Source organism: Triturus cristatus, chromosome 9 (genome assembly GCF_964204655.1).
Source record: "Triturus cristatus chromosome 9, aTriCri1.1, whole genome shotgun sequence".
NCBI lineage: Eukaryota > Metazoa > Chordata > Amphibia > Caudata > Salamandridae > Triturus > Triturus cristatus.
This window is the reverse complement of record NC_140592.1, coordinates 517,917,470-517,939,138: the sequence shown is the minus strand read 5'-3', so window position 1 is coordinate 517,939,138 and position 21,669 is coordinate 517,917,470. Positions and strand designations below refer to the sequence as shown.

Below are 21,669 nucleotides of genomic sequence, written 5' to 3'. Positions count from 1 at the left end.
GCTGATCCTCCATATTCCTGGCTCTGGTTAGTCTTATTTCCTTATTTTCACTGATTTGCAGTCTCACTTGTCATTGGCAAGTCTAAGCAGGTAGTAGGGAAGGAGGGTGTCTCTACTAATCCTCAAGCTGGCACAAGTTTGAATTCATTTTTTGTTCGAGCTATTCGTGTAGTTGCAAAGGAAATCGAATCAGCAGAGAGACGTCTATCTTAAATTATGGAGGAGAGACTTTGTCTAGTTTATCCTAGTCTGGATACCACTCGGCCAGGATCCCCTGTGGCTGCCTCTGAAAGCCGCCTGAGTCCCAACACTTTCAGCTATTCCAAGCTCCACACCAATGACGTTAGTGGTCGGGGACCCCAGATGGGGAAGTCCCCGACCCACATGTGCCTGAAAGTTTTTGCGAACCCGCTACAGTCTGGGTCCAGCTTTGCAGAGGGGATGTGGCATCCATCACCCATTCAGCTAAGGAAGGGCCTAATCATTCTTGGGATAGTGCCTTGTCCCAAGTTTAAGTAATGGTGACTTCAGTGATTGTTCCGCTTGTGGAGAAGATAAGTTCTTTGGAAGGGGTCATTCGGGATTTGTCAAGCAAATTGGAAAGGTCATCACCCCCTGCACCTGCTATGCAACCCCAAGTCCAAGCCCCTCCCAACAAAGGTCCTAGTACTGTCTCCAGTGTTTGTATTCAGAGGCCTTTTCATATTATGAAATCACCTGCCACCATTTTTAATGCGTCTACGCCAGTATTAGGGGGGAGAGTTTCTACTCACACAGAGTAAGGGTACAGTGCTCCTAGGGTATCCAAAGGCAGCAGTGTCTAATATCAGGAACATACCTTCTTTCGAACTTCGGCCCACACAGAGACAGCCTCCAATGGATCTGCCACCTGATTGCTGCCCGTGTGTGGCGGTTCGGTTTGGAATACCTCCCCTTCCAACTGACAAGAAAAAACGCATTGGGAACTGAAAAATAAAGTCTGCCGTTGGCTTGTACACAATAGTGCCTTTGAGATGTCAGTGTATAATGACATCCTATTGGTGAGGAGAATTGGGTGGATTGGTAGCTCATTCAATCAATTGAGGGGGAGTGTGTAGTTATTAACTGCCGGGCTCCAGACCTGGCACACTGTCTGGTCGAAACTTGCCATAGGCCCAGTAAATATGGTTGAGCGGCAAGTATTGTTCCATTGGGTTTTTTCTATAGACCATGCTGTTCTCGCCTTCCTGGTAATATGACGGTGGGAGCTCTCTACCAGCGAGATGAAGTCCTGAGAGCCCCTTCTGTCTCAGCTTTAAATAGATTCTTGCCACTTTCTGATCTTGATGCCAATGATTCACTTGCACAAACACTGGACTCTCTGAGGGCGCACAGTCCATCGAGTGTTGAGGATGATGGCTATTGATCCAATGCCACTTTGAGATTTAAAGTTTTATAATCTGCATCTGATGTCTCTAGCACCTCTCCTTATAGCTCAATGCAGCCCTGTATGTCAGCTAGATTGCAGTCTACTGCAATGGTTGTTTTTTGTGTGCCCACTACCTGTGATTCTTTGTCTAGGGCTGGTAGTCCGATTAAGTGCGTCTCCTGGAACCTTGCCGGTATTAGTAGAAGACTGGCATGTCAAGAGTGGGGTGATTTTGTCAATCAATACGATATATGTATGTTCCAGGAGACATGGGCTGTTACTCCGCCTTTTCGGCCAAGTTTTTCTGGTTATGATCTGGCATCCCTTTCTTCTGGAAAGCGCAGGTCGTCGGGGGTCTTGCAACCTGGTTGTAAACTACCCTGGATGTTCTTCTAATGTAATTTACCTCGGCTCGCCTGATATATTGTGTATAATCTTACATTTTGCTGGTGGGGTTAGGTTATGTTTGATTAATGTATATTGCAGACATGAAGGTTGTATCACTAACAGGTATATTAAACTCACTATTAATTCCTACCTACCAAGCCTCCCGACTGATGTTTCTAAAATAGTGGCTGTGACTTTAATCGTCATTTTGAACCCTTTGGCAAGGCTACTGTCACATTAAGTGGGGATGAGGATGAAGTGTGTGCAGTCTCGGAGCTCTCTCTCGTCCCGGTTAAAAAGTGGTAGGCAGGTTCTTTGCAAATTAATGCTTTTACTCTAAACAATGGTACGAGAGCCTTTAACGGGAGAACACTTTCAGACAAAGAAGGGAAGGTTACTCTTAACCGGCTAAGAGGTTCCAGCTGAATAGATTATGACCTGGGGATATTAGGTTGTGGTGGCAGGTAATTGACATGGAGGTAGTCCAGCGACAGGACAGTGATTTTACCCACTTATTTGCTATTCAGAAAGGATTTCAGAAGCTCTTTTACAAGTTGGAAATACTTTCTGGCTATTGAAGGGTAATTTGGAGAAAAGTCCTTTTTCAATCGCAGACATCGTGATTTTGCAAATCGCAGGATTTGTTCTGTCAAATGGTTTTATACGTCTAGCACGATTCTTTTTGTGGGGTCCCAGGTAACTTTTCTTGCTTTTCTTTGAAACTCCAGGTGCTGGATTATGCCATCGAAGCGGACCAGTTGATCGAGAAGTACGAGACCTTAGCTTCAGATCTTCTACAGTGGATTGAGCAGACCATTCACACTCTGAATGACCGGCAGCTGGCCAACTCGCTTGGTGGAGTGCAGAACCAACTGCAGGCCTTCAACACCTATCGCACTGTAGAGAAACCACCAAAGTGAGTTTCTAACACAATTTTCAGTTTGTTCAAAAACATTGTTGAAAGCTGCCACAGCAATATGAGAGACTTTGCAATGGTTGATGGCCCTTGAAGAGTCTGTTTCCATATGTGGTTAGGATCCAAAACAGACATCCTGTAAACGTTTTAAAGCTGTGCTCGAAACCCGCTTTGGCATAAGGAAACAAAAACCAGAATGTGGAGACATGGGTGAATAGAGAGGCAGTATTAGCTGATAGCTCAATTACATATAAGTTAAGATACTCACATAATGTTCTTTGTCCACATGGTGCCCACTTTTGGCGCAAACAAACATGTGTGATGTTATGCAATGGGATGGGAAGGGGGAGATTAAGGCCCTTGAATTTAGATGCTTTTTGTCAGAGATTACTCAAATCTAACGATCTGACCCCAAAAAACGGAAGGTCTCACTAAGGCACGGATCAGCCACCATTCAACTATCTTAATGTAGACAAAAATTTCTGTTTTTAGCTGGCGACATCTTGATTTCCTTTTTTCTGCTCTCACAGGCTTCCCTACGAGACTATGGTAATTGCAACAGCATACCAGTGATAATTTTCAGCTTTTTCTTCCGATGTTTTTATTGTTAAATGTTTTAATTTATTTTGTGGCTTTCATTATATATCTTCCTTGACGTAATCCTCTTATTTAAATTGATAGAAGAGTTTGGTTAATGATATCTTACTTGGAATGAACAATAGTGTTATCCAGTGGACACTGAAATGTTTCATTCTGGTGGTGCCTACCTTCTGGTGGTGAGGTTGAGTAGTATGTGAATTGTCAAGAGCTTGCTACTAAAATGCTAACGCAAAGTCAGATGCCTATAATCTGGTGTTTGTCTTACTTTTTCTCCCCAGTTCCTCATTCCCCCTCTTAGTGCCTCTTCCAAGGAAATACATCTTCTCACACAAAGTCAAAGATATCTTGGCCTAAGAAAGGTAGAAAAATTAGAAACTGAAGTGCAACCCTAAGATAACCTCATGCTAAAGGATGAATAGCCATACTTTGACGTTCCCTAGTTGCTCCCAGATGCCAGTCCTCGATTGAGGACTTGCATGAATGGGCGTGGCAAGTGAGTGGTAACCCCGTGAGGTGAGAGTGGATGAACACATAGGGCGCATTCTGAGGCTAGGGAAAGAGATGGTAGAGAACCAGACTGATCATAATACATTGATGAATACTCAGACACACCGCTCATCGGACAGTGGGAAATCGGTATGAAAAGATTGAGTTGGTGGGGTCGAGATTGCCCGAGTGTGGGATGGAGTGTAGATTGATTGCTTGAAATGGAGATGGAAAGATGTGCTGATCAATGTTTTTTTACCTAGTACTGAAAAAAGTTGTAATGTCGGACAGATTGATTTAAGGATTTGCACTGACTGATTTACGGCACAAAGGCCAAGCTAAGTTTCTTGTATGTAATGTAATATGTTGTTAATTGACACAATGATGAACAAAAGTTAAAACAAAAAGTACTCTCCAAGGCAGAGACACACCTAGTCCTCAGCGGCTGCTTATTTGCCTGCCAAGCTCATTTGATCCTACTGGTGGTCCTCCACAGTATTGCAGGATTGCTGTGAATCGTCCACTCTGGGTTCAGAGTATACTAATAACACAGTAAGTCCTACTTCCCAGTTTAACACTTTTTCAAAGACCCAGATGTTCTTCTTAAAAGTGGCATAATTGTGGCGAAAGTCATCTTTGAAGGATGTTTAGCTTCATTTGGGATTTCAAGACACAATGAGAAATGCAAGGTCTCTGACAATTTTGGGTTTGTTGTATCGTAGGTCAGAGAGAAACTGGAATTAGAAAAGAAATTGTGACTGAATTCACGATGTCTGGTCTTTCGCTTCCAATCAGGGCAAATACGTCTTTCTTTAGATCTATAAGGTATTTAAGGGATGCAGAGGAAAACTACATTTTCTAAAATGTGTGGATTGTGGTCCTAACTACTAGTTCAGGTTGAATGATTTCCCCTGTATTGGGTAATCTGCCCCAGTCCTTTCAGTTGGGGTAACGCTGAGAAGGGGAACAAGAGCATCAGATGGGTATTTATATTTAATGGCAGAATACATCACTACAATCTAAAAGAGACACGTTAGTGATAGATTCCTTACCTTTGAATAATCCCCAGGCGTCAGACTGGATCCGGAAAGTTTTCTGCTTAGCAGTACCCCTGCGCGCCAGTAGGTGGCGTTGTGTAGCTCCGCGTCTGTCAGTGGCGTCGTACGCGCCGGAATGACGTCACGGAGACTACTTAGGCGCCACCCATGCGTGCTGACGTCAGTTATTTCTTTTTCAACGCCGAAAGCGCAGATCCGGATTGAGCACGTACCTCGGTCATTTTTTGACCACTTTTTTGAGACTTTTTGTCTCCTTCTCTTGTCTCCTGGTGCACGTTCGGATGCCCGGCTTTAAGTCTTGTGGGTCGTACCACCGTAATATGTCGGTGGCGGACCCCCATGATGTCTGCCTCTACTGCCTGGAGAACGACCACGACTCCCGGGATTGTGGGGACTGCCGTGTCATGGCCCCGAAGGCATTACGGGAGCAGCGCCGGAAGTTGCTGGAAGTCCAGCACTCCCGTCACCACCGCTCCGGGGCCGTTCGCGGGACCGCTCGTGGGACCAGAGCCGTCGCTCCTCGGACTCTTAAGTCTTCACCTTCAGATTCCGGTAAGTGACGCCATAAGAAGAAGTCGAAGAAGTATGTTCGCTCTCCGACGTCCTGCCTCGGGGGGACAGGTGCGCTCTGCCCCTGCGGCTCCTCTGGAGCCTGGGAGTCCCGCGACCTGCCCGCTATACCCGGGTCTGTCGGCGACTCCCGAACAGAGGCAAGAGTTTCTTGCTGCCTTGGACCGCCTGTTTAGGCCTCGGGCTCCCGCCGGTGCGCCTACGGGCCCCGCGGCCCTGTGCCCAGATCCTGTTGACCCGGCGGCACCGCCTCCGGCGCCAGCCCCCGGCACCAGCCCCGGAGCCACTGGATCCAGCGCCCGCGGCTCCGGTCCCGGCGCCACAAGATGCAACGTCGCTGGCTCCGGCCCCGGTGCTGCCCTTGGCTCCGGCCCCAGCGCTGCCACAGGCGCAGCACTGGGTGCCATTTATCCCACCCCTGCCCCGGTTCTCGGACCATTTCGTTCGGACCTGGGCTCCTCATTGGGATCTGGTTCCCGGTCGGCCCCGGCCGGCTCCGCTCCCGGAGTCGTGGCCCCCTCTCCGGCTCCGGTCCTACCGCCGTGGCCGGCTCCTTCTACCCCGGAGCCGGATGAGGACTGGGTCGGCTCCGACGACCCCCTTGCGCGGCAGTGTGACTCCGAGCAGGATTGGGTGGATGACCTTCAAGATGCGGTCTACGACGGTGGTGCTGCGGCGCCACGCCTGGTTGCGTTTCACTGGGTTCTCCCCCAATGTCCAGAGCTCGCTCATGGACATGCCCTTCAATGGCTCCCGCCTCTTTGGTGATAAGGCTGACAATCCCCTGGAGCGCTTTAAAGACTCTCGTGCCACGGCCAAGTCTTTGGGTCTTTCCTCAAAAAACCCTGCCACGATGGGGTTTCGTTCCTTTCGTGGCCAGGGCAGGGGTACCCAGGCGCGGTCTTCCTGCAAGCCTGTGCAGAACCAGCCTCAGCGAGGCCGCGGACGTGGGTTCCGCAGGGGCGGGTCTGGTAACCTGCGTGTAGGTCAGTCCACTTCCACCCCCGCTGCTTCCGCCTCGAAACCTTCCTAATCCGAGCTTCAAGGGGCACCCCACTCCAGTGGGTGGCAGGGTTCACCTCCACCTCCACCACTGGCGCGAGATCACATTGGATAAGTGAGTGCTGCAGATAATCTGCCAAGGTTACTCGCTCCCCTTTCTGTCCTCTCCTCCAGCCATGCCGCCTCGGTACCACCGCATGTCGGGGGATCATTTGGCCCTTCTCCGGCAGGAAGTCTCTGTCCTCCTGGCCAGGGGGGCCATTGAGCGCGTTCCTGGGCCAGAAGTAGGACGTGGTTGTTATTCCCACTACTTTCTGGTCCCCAAGAAGGACAAGGGGGGCTTGCGCCCCATCTTGGACCTCCGGGACGTCAATCGCTTCCTCCGGAAGGAGAAGTTCAAGATGCTCACTCTGGTTCAGGCCCTGACTGCCCTGGACCCTGGAGACTGGATGGCAGCGTTGGACTTGCAGGATGCTTATTTTCACATCCCTGTCCTGCCGGCCCACCGGTGTTTCCTGCGGTTCATGCTGGGCCAGGAGCATTTTCAGTTTGCCGTGCTTCCCTTCGGCCTTACCAGCGCCCCTCGGGTGTTCACCAAAGTGATGGCGGTGGTCGCAGCTCATCTGCGCAGGTCCAGGGTGTCAGTCTTCCCCAACCTCGACGACTGGCTGTTGAGGGCGGGCTCGCCCCCGGCTGTCGTCTCCCACCTCCAGGCTACGGCCGAACTCCTGCATTTGCTGGGGTTCTCCATCAATGTGCCGAAGTCGCACCTGAGCCCCGCTCAGAAGCTCCCGTTCATTGGGGCGGTTCTGGATTCAACGTTGTTTCGGGTTTATCCTCCCGAGCAGCGAGTCCGGAATATTCAGGCTATGATTCCGATCTTTCAGCCTCTATCCCGGGTTTCGGTAAGGATGACCGTCAGGCTGCTGGGCCTGATGGCCTCCTGCTGGTGACGCATGCCAGATGGCATATGCGAGCTCTGCAGTGGGACCTGAAGTTCCAGTGGGCACAGCATCAGGGCGACATGTCCGGTCACGTCCAGATCTTCGAGGTCGCTGCACAACAGTTGCAGTGGTGGCTCACGTAGCACGATTGGGTCAGTGGCAGATCCCTCTCCCTTCCCCAGCCGGAGCACACAGTGGTGACGGATGCGTCCCTCCTGGGATGGGGAGGCCACATAGGAGAGACGGAGATCAGAGGCCTCTGGTCTCCGGTGGAGTCCCGGCTCCATATCAACCTCCTGGAGCTGCGGGCGATCCGGCTTGCACTGAAGGCATTCCTTCCCTCTGTCTGGGGAAGTGTAGTGCAGGTGTTCACGGACAACACCACCGCCATGTGGTATTGCAACAAACAGGGCGGGGTGGGGTCGTGGACCCTATGTCAGGAGGCTCTATGCCTCTGGACATGGCTGGAACATCACGGCATTACCTTGGTGGTTCAACATCTGGCAGGTTCTCTGAACGCCAGGGTGGACGAACTCAGCTGCCGGTGCATGATGGATCACGAATGGCGTCTGCACTCAGACGTGGCGCAAGGTCTCTTTCAGCAGTGCGGAGAGCCTTGGTTAGATCTATTCGCCACCAAAGAGAACGCGCAATGTCATCAGTTCTGCGCGTTGGAATTTCCATGGCGGCACTCGCTCTGAGACGCTTTTCATCGCGAGTGGAGTTGCGGTCTGTTGTGTACGCCTTTCTGCCTATACCACTTCTGTCCAGAGTGCTGAAGAAGATCAGGCGTGACCGGGCCCAAGTCATTCTTGTGGCTCCGGACTGGGCTCGAAGAGTATGGTATCCCGAGCTACTCAGTATGAGCATCAATCCCCCGATCCGTCTGCCTCTTCAGGAGGATCTTCTGTCGCAGCAGCAGGGGACGGTCCTCCACCCGAGCCTGTCCAGTCTCCACCTCCATGCATGGAGATTGAGCGGCAACAGTTGACACCTTTCGATCTTCCTTCCGAAGTCTGTGATGTCATTCTGGCAGCCAGGCGTCCCTCCACTAAAACGGTATACGCCTGCCGATGGAACAGATTTGTGGCATGGTGCTCAGCGAAAGCTGTAGACCCCCTTTCGGCTCCTCTTTCTGAGGTTCTTCTGTTTCTTCTGTCTTTAACCCAGCAGGGTTCTGCTCTGGGCACTATCAAAGGTTATCTTTCTGCCGTTTCCGCCTTACTGAGGCTTCCTGATCAGCCGTCTCTTTTTAAGTCCTCGGTTGTTAACCGTTTCCTCAAAGACATTACACACGTTTCCTCTCGTGCCTTTCATAATGCCTCAGTGGGACTTGAATCTTGTCTTGACTTTTCTGATGTGTGCTCCCTTTGAGCCTCTTCATAACTGTCCTTTGCGTTTTCTTACTCTCAAGACTGCTTTCCTGGTTGCTATAACCTCTGCCAGAAGAGTGAGTGAGCTCCAGGCTCTTTCTTATTTATTTATTTATTTATTTATTTTTTGCATTTGTAATGCGCACAGATACCCACAAAGGGTTTCCCGGCGCCAGGGCTAAGAGGTCAAAACATAGAGGCAGTAACTGTCAGGACCACAATTATTTATTAAAAAGCCAAGTTTTAACGTTTTTCTTAAAACTGGCAAAATTCTCCTCCTTCCGTAAGGCTAAGGGGAGGGAATTCCAAAGAACTGGTCCCAGATGGGAGAAAGATTTCCCCCCCATTCGGGCCAGTTTGAACCTGGGAACCACGAAATTTGCTCCATTTAAAGAACGGAGATTGCGTGTAGGAACATGGGGCCTAACCAATTTTTGCAGGTATTTTGGTGCAGTTCCTGCCCTGATCTTGAACATGTATGTCAAGGCTTTGAACCGAACTCGGTTCTCTACCCTCAACCAATGCAGGTTCCTCAGATGCTTCGAGATCCTTGCTGTCCTAGGAATCTTGCACAGCAACCTGGCTGCGGAGTTCTGGACCAGCTGCAATCTCCTGATCACGGCTAGATTGGAACCCAGGTATAAGATGTTACCGTAGTCAAGCCTAGATGTAATTAATGCATTGACTACGGTCTTCTGGGTATCCACAGGCAGCATCCAGATAATCTTCCAAACCTCCTTTCCTTTCTGTTCATCCGGACAAGGTGGTTTTAAGGACCCGTCCTTCTTTCTTGCCAAAGGTTGTTACGCCCTTTCACATCGGGCAGACCATCACTTTGCCCACCTTCTTTCCGCATCTCTCCAGGGAAGAGGAGCAGCTCCACCGTCTGGACCCAAAACGTGCGCTTGCTTTCTATCTGCAGCGTACACAATAGTTCCGGGTGGATGATCAACTCTTTGTTTGTTACGTGGGCGCCAAGAAAGGTCGGGCTGTGCACAAACGAACCATTTCCCGGTGGGTTGTTTTGTGCATCAAAGCATGTTACTCCTTGGCCAAGAAGGAGCCTCCTGTGGGGCTGCGTGCCCCTTCGACCAGGGCAACTGCAGCCACTACTGCCTTGGGACCCGGTGTTCCCTTGCAGGACATTTGGCAGGCAGCTACGTGGGCCTCGCTGCACATGTTTACCAAGCACTACTGCCTTGACAGTCCGGTCCGGAGAGACTGCTTCTTTGGCCGTTCTGTGCTCCGTGACTTTTTGGTGTAATCTTGTTCGCAGACCCACCACCGGCATTGGTATTGCTGGGGTATCTATTCCAAGGTAAGGAATCTATCACTAACGTGTCTCTTTCAGATGCACAAGTTACTACTTGTGTAACGATATATCTGTAAGAGACATTAGTTAGTGATAGATTCCTTACCGCCCCACCCATCTTCCCCGTTCTGCGGACTACTTACTAGGGTTAAGGTCATCCCTTTAGGGCCCTAGTTTTATGCACATTTGGTCAGTGTCTTGCATGGCTCTGCATTTGGCACGGAAAGTCGTGTACAGAACTGACGTCTGCGCGCATGGGTGGCGCCTAAGTAGTCTCTGTGACGTCATTCCGGTGCGTACGACACCACTGACGGACGCGGAGCCGCACAACGCCACCTACTGGCGCGCAGGGGTACTGCTAAGCACAAAACTTTCCGGATCCAGTCTGACGCCTGGGTTTATTCTAATGTAAGGAATCTATCACTAACTAATGTCTCTTACAGATATATCGTTACACAAGTAGTAACTTGTGCTTTAAGGTCTTATATTGAATATTGTTAACAACCCTAGTGTATTACAGCCTTAGTGTGTTGTTGGTCTTGGAATCTTCCAAGCCTTCTTCTGCAGTTAGAAGTTGTAACAGTTTGCTATGAACATCAGTACGTTGATGCTCTACTGTTCTTTACTGAGAGCGAATGGCCTATGAACAAGGTTGGACGCTATTGTGTGTTGAAGCGAAGGCCACTTAACATCATTTAGAGGCAACTGGTGACTGAAGAGGAACAATGCCAAGAGGGGCTTATGCCACTAAAACACGTGGCAATACTTTTTAAGGCTAAAATGTTTTTTCCCTATTTATGTGGTCATCACAGTTGAAATAAAATTTAGTACAGCTGGCTAATTATTGTTGAAGCAGCATTGAAGAGTAGACCCACATAAGTTAAGTTTTGTTCTTCATTTGATAATGCCCACATTTTGACAGACAGCCTCTAAGTAATGACTGTCTATCTTGTATTTGGCTTGTGATCAATGAACAGGGGAAGTGGGGGAGTGATTTGATAATAAACGACCACAATATTTGCTTATTGTTTTACTTAGAGTTGTGTGAAGTTGCCTTTATTCTTCATTTTTGTTATGTTTCTTGAACTTGACCGAGTCTGCAAGAGTGAACGAAAAGTTGCAGGGGCGAAACATCAGCTTGACATAGGTATGCGAGAGAAAATTATTTAAAAGCTCCTTTATAAAAGGAAAACCATGTCACAAAAGGCCTTATTTGTGTAAAATCTGTCTAACAAGCTATGTTGTGGAAACGCCTCAGACTAAGCAAACATCACCCAACTTGAGAGAGAGGTTTAAAGCATTTGTTTCAATGTACAGTAACATAACATTAGTCATGCTATTTCAGTCAGTCAGTTAATTTATGTTTACATTACACAGGAAAAAGGTAAAATACAAAATACAGTACACATGTATACAGAGTGTGCTAGGTGGAAAATGAATATGGAAAAAATATATAATTTGCATTTAATTTGGCAGGTTCACGGAAAAAGGTAACCTGGAAGTACTGCTTTTCACCATCCAGAGTAAAATGAGAGCCAATAACCAGAAAGTGTACACCCCGCGTGAGGGCAAACTCATCTTTGACATCAATCGAGTAAGTCAGCTGGGAAGGGAGAGCCCAACAATGTGTCTTTGGGAAGCTTGTGATGTCAGAAAGGGACTGTAAATTTGTCTCATCTATAAATCCCAAATGTCATTTTGTATTTGTTAAAGAAAGGTGCATAACGCAGCAGTGTATTTCAGTAATTTAAATAAAAAAGCAATGTTATAGTATCTTTTAACTACAAAAGGCGACTTTGTAGAGTGCGAGACCTTTGTAAATGCCAATGGACTGTTCAGTAGCAAAAATAATTCTATACACGTGCATGTATGTATTCAATCTATTTTTTCATTTAAATGGAAAACCGGTCAAATAAAATGAGGATTTCTTTTTAAAGTGTAGTAGAATTTCAGTTGTACCAGATGATATTTTCTAGTCTCTGCAGACACTTCTTGTGCTTTTTGTTGAGGTAGAGACTGTGCACTGGGTTACTTTCAGTGTTTGCTGAATAAAGAGCAAGGCCTCCTCCTCACCTATCAAAGATTTGCTTAGCTTAGGGCGCCTATTGCAGCTCTTAAGACAGAAATTGGTTTGCCCCATGGATAATACCTGAAGAGTTGTCTAAAGATAGCACCAAGGACAGACTTTGTCCTTTCCCATTTGGATGTTGATGATTGTAGAAAATGGGTTGTCATGACGTAGATAAGTATGCGATCAGTAAAACGTGTGAGCTATTGTCATTATCCTTCTTCCAGTGGAGTTTGCAGGGCTATAGCTTAGTGTAGGACCTGGAGGGACTAAAAGGAAGATCTTGAATAGTTTGATTCTCGAAGTCTTAATTGAGATGAACAAAATTGCACATGCTGCTGTTATGCACACAACTTTCAGGGTTTCTCCGTATTAGTTGTCATGAGTGTCACGAAGAAGCTTGTTCTAAATCCTTTCTGTGTACATCACTGTTCTGTGCAGGCCTGGGAGAGACTGGAGAAGGCTGAGCACGAAAGAGAGCTGGCACTGAGAAACGAGCTCATTCGTCAGGAAAAGCTGGAGCAGCTGGCTGCAAGATTCGACCGGAAGGCAGCAATGAGGGAAACCTGGCTAAGTGAGAATCAACGGCTCGTGTCTCAGGTGAGTCAGAACTTTGATTTGTTAATCGGGTTGTGCTAACAGGGACTATATATATGCCTCTCATAGACCAGAGTAGGTTTCTCAGTGTCCGATTAGGAAGCAGGCAAGGGGTGCTGCTGCTCATGTCCCAAGTGATTATCATGCTCATGCATCTCACTTGAATTGTATCCTGCTTCACATGTCTCAGGAGAGTAACATTCTGCTTCAAAAGGCCCTAGTGAGTGACGTAAATGCACAGATGTCTAGTTGCATCAGGTATTAGAATCCACGCGCCACTGATTCCAGATACTAATGTTATTTGATGACTGAATTGTTGAGATTTGCTTGCTCAGGTTTTACATTCTTCCCTTTAGGACAACTTTGGCCTAGACCTGCCTGCAGTGGAAGCTGCTGTCCGTAAGCATGAGGCCATCGAAACTGACATTATAGCCTACAGTGAGCGAGTGCAGGCAGTGCATGCAGTGGCCGCAGAGCTGGAAGCTGAACGATACCATGACATTAAGCGTATTTTGGCTAGGAAGAACAATGTCACCCGACTCTGGGACTACCTGCGGGAATTGGTGGCAGCTCGCCGTGAGCGGCTTAACATGAACTTGGACCTTCAAAAGATGTTCCAGGATCTGATGCACCTCATGGACTGGATGGAGGATATGAAGGTGCGCACGTTATTGTAACAAATCTCCATCTTGTACAAGATTTGACAGTTAAGAAAAAGGTTTTCTTTTTTTTTTTTAAAGTTCAATATACAGAAATAAATCTTGATGCCTGCTGTGCTTGACATTGTGTGTACTGGTGATGAGCTAGAGCATCTGCCAATTCATCTGTGGTAGTGTACAAGCTTGAACGTTGGCTTGAACCAAAATAGACTCTTGTTGCACCTACAGGAGAGCTGGAACATGTGATTTTTACTTGTCACAAGATTGAATGTAGATTTTACTATTTTTACAAGCACATAGTTAGAATGCAGACATCGTGGTTTACACTAGAAGATTGCTAGAGCATGGACCTGGTGGTCTTCATTGGTGGAGAGAAAAAAAAATGACTTGCTGACCTTTACGAGAGAACTCCAGGTCAACTGTATAGGGGAGCTGGGTATCTTTTTTTAGGGTATTCAATTGTGGAATGAAATGCAGTTACATTAAAAAGTATTATTTTAGTTAGAGGCTACCGTCCTTGGGTATCTGCAACATTTGGGAGAGTTCAGTAATGGAATGCTTCATTGAACATCTATGTCTTCAGTTTGTTCCTGAACGCTGTGAATTCAAGAATGAGATACAGGAGTGAAAGTGGCAGTAGTAGATAACTTTGTGAGAGAATAAGCGCATCAAAGAGCCCCTCGGTGTGGGAAAAGTAAAAGCATCTGTTTGGAAGCTGGCAAATATTATGGTTAAGAAGATCATGGTTTTGTTGGTTTGAAGAAATGCTTTAGAATGGAGTAATTGCTTGACAGTCAAGCAGTGGAAGCAGCTTTGTATGAACAGAGTCCTGTATTCCCATTCCCTTTATTATGCAGCCAACTGATGGATGTTGCTTTGTACAGATTAGAGATGGGAAATGGAGCTTAGGCTGCTCTGTGGGGATGCTGATCAATATGAAGATGTGTTATAGACTGTGAGGATTCTGCAGATGTAACCCCAGGGTTTGACAGGTATTATTGCTGTGGCAGAGAAGGAGTTATAAGAGCCAGTTGTGCTATTGTGCTGAGCACAAAAATAAAAGATGATGGGGTAGATGGCATCATTTAGAAAGTCGGTTAAAGGTTGAGTTTAAAAAAGGGATGTGGAGCAAGGCACAGGAAGACAAGTATCTCCTCCTCTTCCCCACATATTAAAGGAAAGATGTTGAGAGAACAACTGATTTCTTAATTTGTGTCGACATTTTTTATTAATAACATTTATCATCATCATCAAAGCATCTTTATTCGATTCACAGAACCATAAAAGCATAAAGTGCATGGTGCAAAATACTATATCATCAAGGATACTTTAACATGTGCATTACACAACAGTGCGTAGAAGCTGGGTTTTACAGTTAGCAACAATATGATTGGTTCCATAAAGTGCAGAGTGCAAAATATTGTGCCTTTAACATGGCATAGTACAACAATTTTTGATTTACACTGTAAGTTTATGCTGTCATTGACTATATACAAATCAGCATTTAGGTTTCATATAGCTCTCATAAAAGTAAAACATATTGTTAAAATTCATGAAGTTAAAATTGTAGCCCTTTCTTCATCCTTATAAAACAAACAGCCCAAAAAACTCTACTAATACCAAATACAATAAGCTTGGAACTGTCAGTTTTTAAAATATGCAGCATTTCAGTATATTTCCAAATACGCAATTTCCTGCCCAGAGGTTTTATCCATTTGTTTCTGGGATTTCCGTATACAGGGCAGAAAAATAAGACATGGGCAATGTCCTCTTTACTTCCTGAATGACACTGGGTGCACTTACAATCATTTCCCCCTTCCTGAGTTGTTCCCCACTTGGATGTAAAAGACTTTGTCTGAAGAGTACCGTACCTAAATTTCAGATACAGTACCTTAGCAAGTAGGGGTTCGATCTCATCTAAAAATTGTTCGAAACAGCGGGTTATTTTAAACATCCAAAATTGGGTTGTGAGTGCACCAGATCCACAGTTTAAGGTGACGCTGTGCCTAGTAAAATTCCAGTAAATGGTCTTGATTTGCCGCTTTGAGTCAGGGGTCAGCATACTCGGCTGTTCCCAGAACCTGCTCAAGGCCAGATCCAAAAGCCATTTACGGATATGGGCCAACCACGTGAAGGTGACGTGAGTGTCAAGAACCAATAGTTCACTCAATGGTTGTCTATAAGTATGCAATTCCTCGGTGGTCCATATTCTTATCCAATATGACAGTCATCCAAACAGCCCTTTGTCCGATTCGTTTTATGCCCAAGTCAAGCATTAAAGGGATCACAGGTGTGTTTTGGGGGAGAGCAATTAGCCTTCTCAATACCTTGTTTTCCCCCACAGTTAGGTTCGAAAGAGATCCCCCAGCCGTATAGGGCAGCAGTTTGGGCCCTGGACTTATAAACTTCTAGGGCTGGGGTGATAGCCTTTGTCGTAGTTGCAAGAAGTTTCTTTATGACTGGTGCTGAATTTTGCATTAAGATTGATCTCTATTTCGTTATCTGTGGGTTTCATGAAAGTTTAGAGTCAATGGTTACCCCAAGATAAACAAAATTAGAGACGCGCTCTAAAATCGCTCCGTCCAGCTTCATATCGTTCTTAAAACACTTATGGGGCCTTATAGACATATATTTAGTTTTTAGTGGATTTATTTCCAGGCCTTTTAATTTGCAATATTCATCAAGTGTATTTAAAAGGTTTTGCAAGCCCTTTGGCGTTTGCGACAGCAAGATTGTCATCAGCAAATGTTAATGCACAAACATGGTTCCCACCCAGTTTCGGGGAATTATGTTTGGATTTTTGCAGGAACTCAACCATGTCATTAACATATAGGAGGAAGAGAGTTGGCGCCAGGACACAGCTCTGGCGCACACCTCTCTTAACTGGTATCTCGTCTGTGAGTTCCCCACCTTTGCCCCAGCGGACTCTTGCAAAGTTATTCTCATGGAGCCCGACCAACTGTACTAAGATATTTTTTGGTACCCCCTCTGTAATAAATTTAACCATAAGAGGTCTCTGGGGATTGAGTCAAATACAGCCTTTAGATCAATAAAGGCCACATATAAATGGCCAGATCTTAGCCTTGTATATTTCCAGGCTATAGTTACCAACCTGAACACTTGGTCTATGGTACTTGTCCCTCTTCTAAAACCTGCTTGGCATGAGGAAAGTACATCGTTTGCAATCATCCAGTCATTTAACCTATCTAAAATCTGTTTTGCATAGACCTTTTGCAACATATCTATCAAACTGATAGGTCTATAATTGGCGGGATCGTTCCTACAGCCCTTCTTGTATATCGGGACGATCTCCGCGCCCTTCCAGGATTCAGGAATGGGCTGCCCTCTAGCGATTGCGTTGCATAGAAGATTAGTATATGGGGCCCACACCTCAGGCGCATGTTTAAAGAGGTCACCCGGTATCTTATCAGAGCCAGGAGCTTTCGATGGCTTAATAGCAGCTATGGCCAGTGTGGTATCTTCTACACTAAATTGTAATGGTGCAATCTCATTTGATGACATGAGATCCTCAATACTACATGGAGGATCTCTGATCATTAAGGCCGATGGAGCATATAGATGGGCAAAGTGTCTATGCCAAGTGCAGGGGTCCAAATTATAGTCTTGAGCCGGGTTGCTCGATTTACTACCATTTGCAATAATCCACCAAAGAAAAAATTGGTCACCTGCCTTTTAAGCTGTTGTCAATTCTTCCCAACTTGCATCTTCCCAGTTTCTACGGGCTACTTTCAAGACTTTATTATATGTTTTTCTTACTTGTCTAATCATAATTATATCCTTGGTTTGCAAGGCCTTAATTAGACATTGTTTGGCCACTGCACATTCTTTGTCAAATCAAGGGTTAGACAACCATATCTTATTGCTATGTTTAGTCTTCACAATCACAGATTTAGTTAAATGGGGTTTTATGTTTTCTACCAACTTTTGTTGAGTCTGTATTAGAAGTATAGTCCCAGGGCACTCGTTTAAGTAGAGCGATACCAGGTCCCTAAGGATGTTATAAATACAAGTGAGGGGTTCTACCTTTCCCAGTATAGATGGCCATTTTACCGCCCTCCTATTATTGCTCACTATAGGCTGTATAACCTCTGTGCCCAATCCAGGATGTATCAATGGATGTAGCAGAAAATTTTCCCCAGTGAGATCTAAACACAGAGGGAAATGATCACTTTCTCTTCTGTTATCAACTTTAAACTCCTCTACATAAGCCCAATGAACAGCGCTTATCATAATGTAATCAATCCGAGATGAGGAAAGGCCTCTCGAAAAAGTGTTAGAGCGTTCGAGATCAGAGGGGTTTCGACCATTGCATGACCGTAGTCCTTTCTCAACAGTAAAATTGAGTAGTTGCATTGCAGAGACAGAGCATCCCAGAGTCTTTTCTATCCTTAGGGACGGAATACCCATTGCTAGGTCTTCTTCCTCGAAGATTGTATTTAATCCCGACAAGGGTTCATAGCAACAGTTAAAGTCCCCTCCAATTACAATAGGCCCATTAGATTGGATGGAATTAAGGGCTTCTTCTAGGTGCTGTATTATTGGTGATACTTTTGAACGTTCTCTTGGTCTTATATATATATATATTCACTGAAAAAACCATAGGTTTCACACACGTTATAGTTAGGAATTAGCATTTAAAAAACCTTGCAAATTCACTGAAAAAACCATAGGTTTCACACATGTTATAGTTAGCTGGACATTTTACTGATAAAAAACCATTGAAATTCCCCCGTTATAGTTAGTGCAGGCAACTATAACTCACGCGACCGCAATCCTCTGCTGATGCTAATACTGTATTTAGACACTTATTTGCCCATGTCTTCTTCCATTAAATTTTAGCTATACATATATTACAAATATTTTTTTTTCATAAAGACACATATGTCATCAGCAGAGGATTGCGGTTGCGTGAGTTATAGTTGCCTGCACTAACTATAACGGGGGAATTTCAATGGTTTTTTATCAGTAAAATGTCCAGCTAACTATAACATGTGTGAAGTTTTTTCAGTGAATTTGCAAGGTTTTTTAAATGCTAATTCCTAACTATAACGTGTGTAAAACCTATGGTTTTTTCAGTGAATTTGTACGGTTTTTTAAATGCTAAGTTACTTTACGCCATACGTGGCGTGCGCGCCCACTTAACGCAGTTCGTTCCGTGCGCGCACGGTGCGCTTCGCGCACCGTGCGCGCACAGTGAGCCCACTTTACGCAGTTAGTGCCGTGCACGCACGGTGGGCACGCGGTGCGCTACGCGCACCGCGTGCCCACGTTACGCTAGATGGGCCATGTACGCACGATGCGCTTCGCGCACCGTGCGCACATGGAGGACATATTATGCGCTTCGTTGTGAAAGGTAATCTTTTAACTTTTCTATATCTTGATTATGCCATGCACAAATGGTGCACTACGGGCACCGTTTGCACACGGGGTAGGGAGAATATGGATAATTATTTTTTTAAAAATTTTTTTTACCGTACGCGTACGGTAAGCGTAATCAGCGAATTTTTCAAAAAAAATAAAATTGACTTTTTGGCCGTGGGGGGTCTTTGGGGACACCTTCATCAAGGCTAGGTGGTTAGGAGCTGTCTAAACAGCATCTTTACATGTTTTTTGCCTTTCTTTTTCAACCCCCCCTCAGAGTGCGAGAGAGAAAATGGCGGCCGCCGCTTCCTGGTTTCGACCGATTCGAATGTTTACTAAGATCTAACAGCCAATCAGAATCGCGCTCGCGCACGGCAACGTACGCGTACGGTAAGCTTACCGTAAGCGCACGGTAAGCGCACCGTAAGCTGCCACAGATATATATATTGATTTAAATGCTATTTTCTCAGGAACTACTGAACAGATTTACACCAGACCTACAAAAGGCACTTCCTTGACCTGAGGACTACCTCTCTGCCAAATTTCAAGTAACTCTGTTCAGCCGTTCGGGCTGTAGCTGTGTCTAAAGGTCCTATGGAAAAATGCATGGGAAAAACGCGTTTTGGGACCCCCCTTTTTTCTCAGCCCCCGCTTGACGAATCCCCCCCCGAGACTTTCAGGGTAGGAGCGGAGCGTAGCGCCCCACCTATTTTGAAAATTTCGCGAGGATTCGTCGACCGGCGCCAAAGTTATTCCAAATAGAATGTTGCGGTTTTCCTATGGAAACAGGGTCCTAACTATAACTACCTACTGGCGACCGCCAGTAGGTAATATATATTAAATAAATGTAACCAGGATGTATTTGGAAATTTAAAGCTTAAGTCCAAAATATCATCTGTGGTAGTAGGTAACATTTCTATAGAGGCATTTATGTTGTTTCTTATCCAAATTAAGAGGCCTCCTGATGGTCTTCCTCTAATTGGTTGTTGGGCCTCTATACTGATTGTTCTATAGCCTACTTTAAATAATGGTTCCCTTGCCCACGTCTCTTGGAAAAGGCAGAGATCAAATGTATCAATGTAATCCTGCCAATCTGGTTCTTGGAGTTTTTTCTGCAAGACTGGCTATGTTCCAAGACACCATCTTCACGCAATTTAAGATTAGGCGTGTAGACTTAGTAGCGGGACTGTCACAAACTGATGTTATATATGTAGATTTATTAGTGGGGTAACCATCGATGTTAACGTACTTAGTTACCTTCTGGCTCTGCAATATTAGTTACTTGTCTTTCATCAGGGCTATATTCCTCATGGGGTATATCAGCTTTAAGTTGGTCATCAACATCAATTATACCTCGAGCCTCAACCGTTAAATACAATGTCCCGCCCCCCGCCCCCCCGGGGGTTACAGATTCCGCACTTGGTGCAGTCAATCTATAGCTTCAAGGGTACTTTGCCCCCCAGAGGTATATGTAGCAATATCACAGGAGTCTATACAGGTTTTGTTTTGCCTGATGCTGATTTTAGAATTAAAGAGAGAATGGGTTCTTAGATTCATGGTTATTAAGTAGTCCAATAGTTTTAGAGTAAAATGTTAACCTTATATCATCCAGATCCCCTCATCTTGCCGTATCCGTTCAGCATTTTTTATATCCGATCTTATTATGGAGAGGCACTGCCGTTCCTTCCTGATCCAATGTATAGCTTTGTTTACAAGGCAATCCCTATCTTCCCCACTACCCAGTTTTAATCTTGGAACGTTGGTAAGAAACACATTACACAAATTGAGTTCCTCCCTAATCGGGGGGGTGAGGTGCCTGGTATAGTCCATGTTTCCACTCGGGACCCCTATACCCCCTCCCAGAATCCTGAGCAACCTGTGATAATCCCTTTGGGTATGGAGTTTCTAGGTTTACATAAGTGCGCTGCATCTGTTGTTGTAATGTGGGCAGTCTAGAGTGGTCATGACTATTAGCCGTGTGTCTTCCCAAAGTAGGTAAAGAGAGAGGCTTTGGGATTGTGTTTTTACTCTGAATTGATGTTTGGTTTGGAGGATGATTTAAAATAACTCCAGATGGTAATTTAGTTAAATGATTCTCCACATTGGTACGGTGAGATTTCTTCTCTGTTTGATAACTCTCCCCCGGTGCAGTAGTTACAACTCCCGGATATCTTTGTAAGTGGGTGGTTAATGCCTCTAGCATTCTTTTAATTGTCAACCTCTTCTTGAACTGCATTTAGTTTTATATAAAGAGCTAACATAAGTGTATGGGTATCATGTAGCTATACCTGCGTGTGTTCCCCAATTAAGCTCAAATTAGTTGAGCCAGTTCCATCTTTTCCAATCATTTGATCTACTTGGATTCCCTCCGAGTTATCATCTAGGGGTAAGTATCTATTCGAGCACTCTACATTTATAACCTCTCTATGTATTGGGTTTCCTTGGTTCCTATCTGTCTTATCAATGTTATCTGATCTAGGGGAAGGTGTCATACCGGTACCCAGTCCTAACTTTAAGGGTGGTGTAGTTAATAATAGTGGCAATATTTTATTATGAGTTTGGTGAACAGTAATAGTTGGGCTATTGGGCTTTGCTGGGACCACTTTTTCTCTTCTACTATAGTAAGATGAAATTTTACATTTCCCCTTGATACTAGACTCTTTGCCACTAGATAACATATATTCTACCTCTTCTATTAAATCGTCAATAGCGGCCAAAGTACAGTTCTCTGCTGCAGATTTGGCCAGTTTTTGCGTCTTTGCTATCTTTTTTCTCCCTGTCATTGATTTGGCTGCTTTCCTCTTCTCCATTGTTGCCCTAGTGGTATGTTGCAAAAGATACTATTATAACTCTGTAGTTGAAATAGTATCTTACAATAGGGTTAACTTAATAAGCAAATAGTATCAA

The 21,669-nt window shown here is 45.5% G+C and overlaps 1 protein-coding gene across 3 annotated transcripts in view; it reads left to right on the top strand.

The window, feature by feature from the left end:
* SPTBN2 (spectrin beta, non-erythrocytic 2) overlaps positions 1–21,669 on the top strand; it is a 935,599-nt gene that overhangs the window by 626,371 nt on the left and 287,559 nt on the right. For all 3 annotated transcript variants that reach the window (XM_085625501.1, XM_085625502.1, XM_085625503.1), the window contains 4 exons: positions 2,524–2,711; positions 11,533–11,650; positions 12,566–12,724; positions 13,078–13,380. In XM_085625501.1, the coding sequence (XP_085481627.1) occupies positions 2,524–2,711; positions 11,533–11,650; positions 12,566–12,724; positions 13,078–13,380 (768 nt within the window). The remainder of the gene's footprint in view (positions 1–2,523; positions 2,712–11,532; positions 11,651–12,565; positions 12,725–13,077; positions 13,381–21,669) is intronic.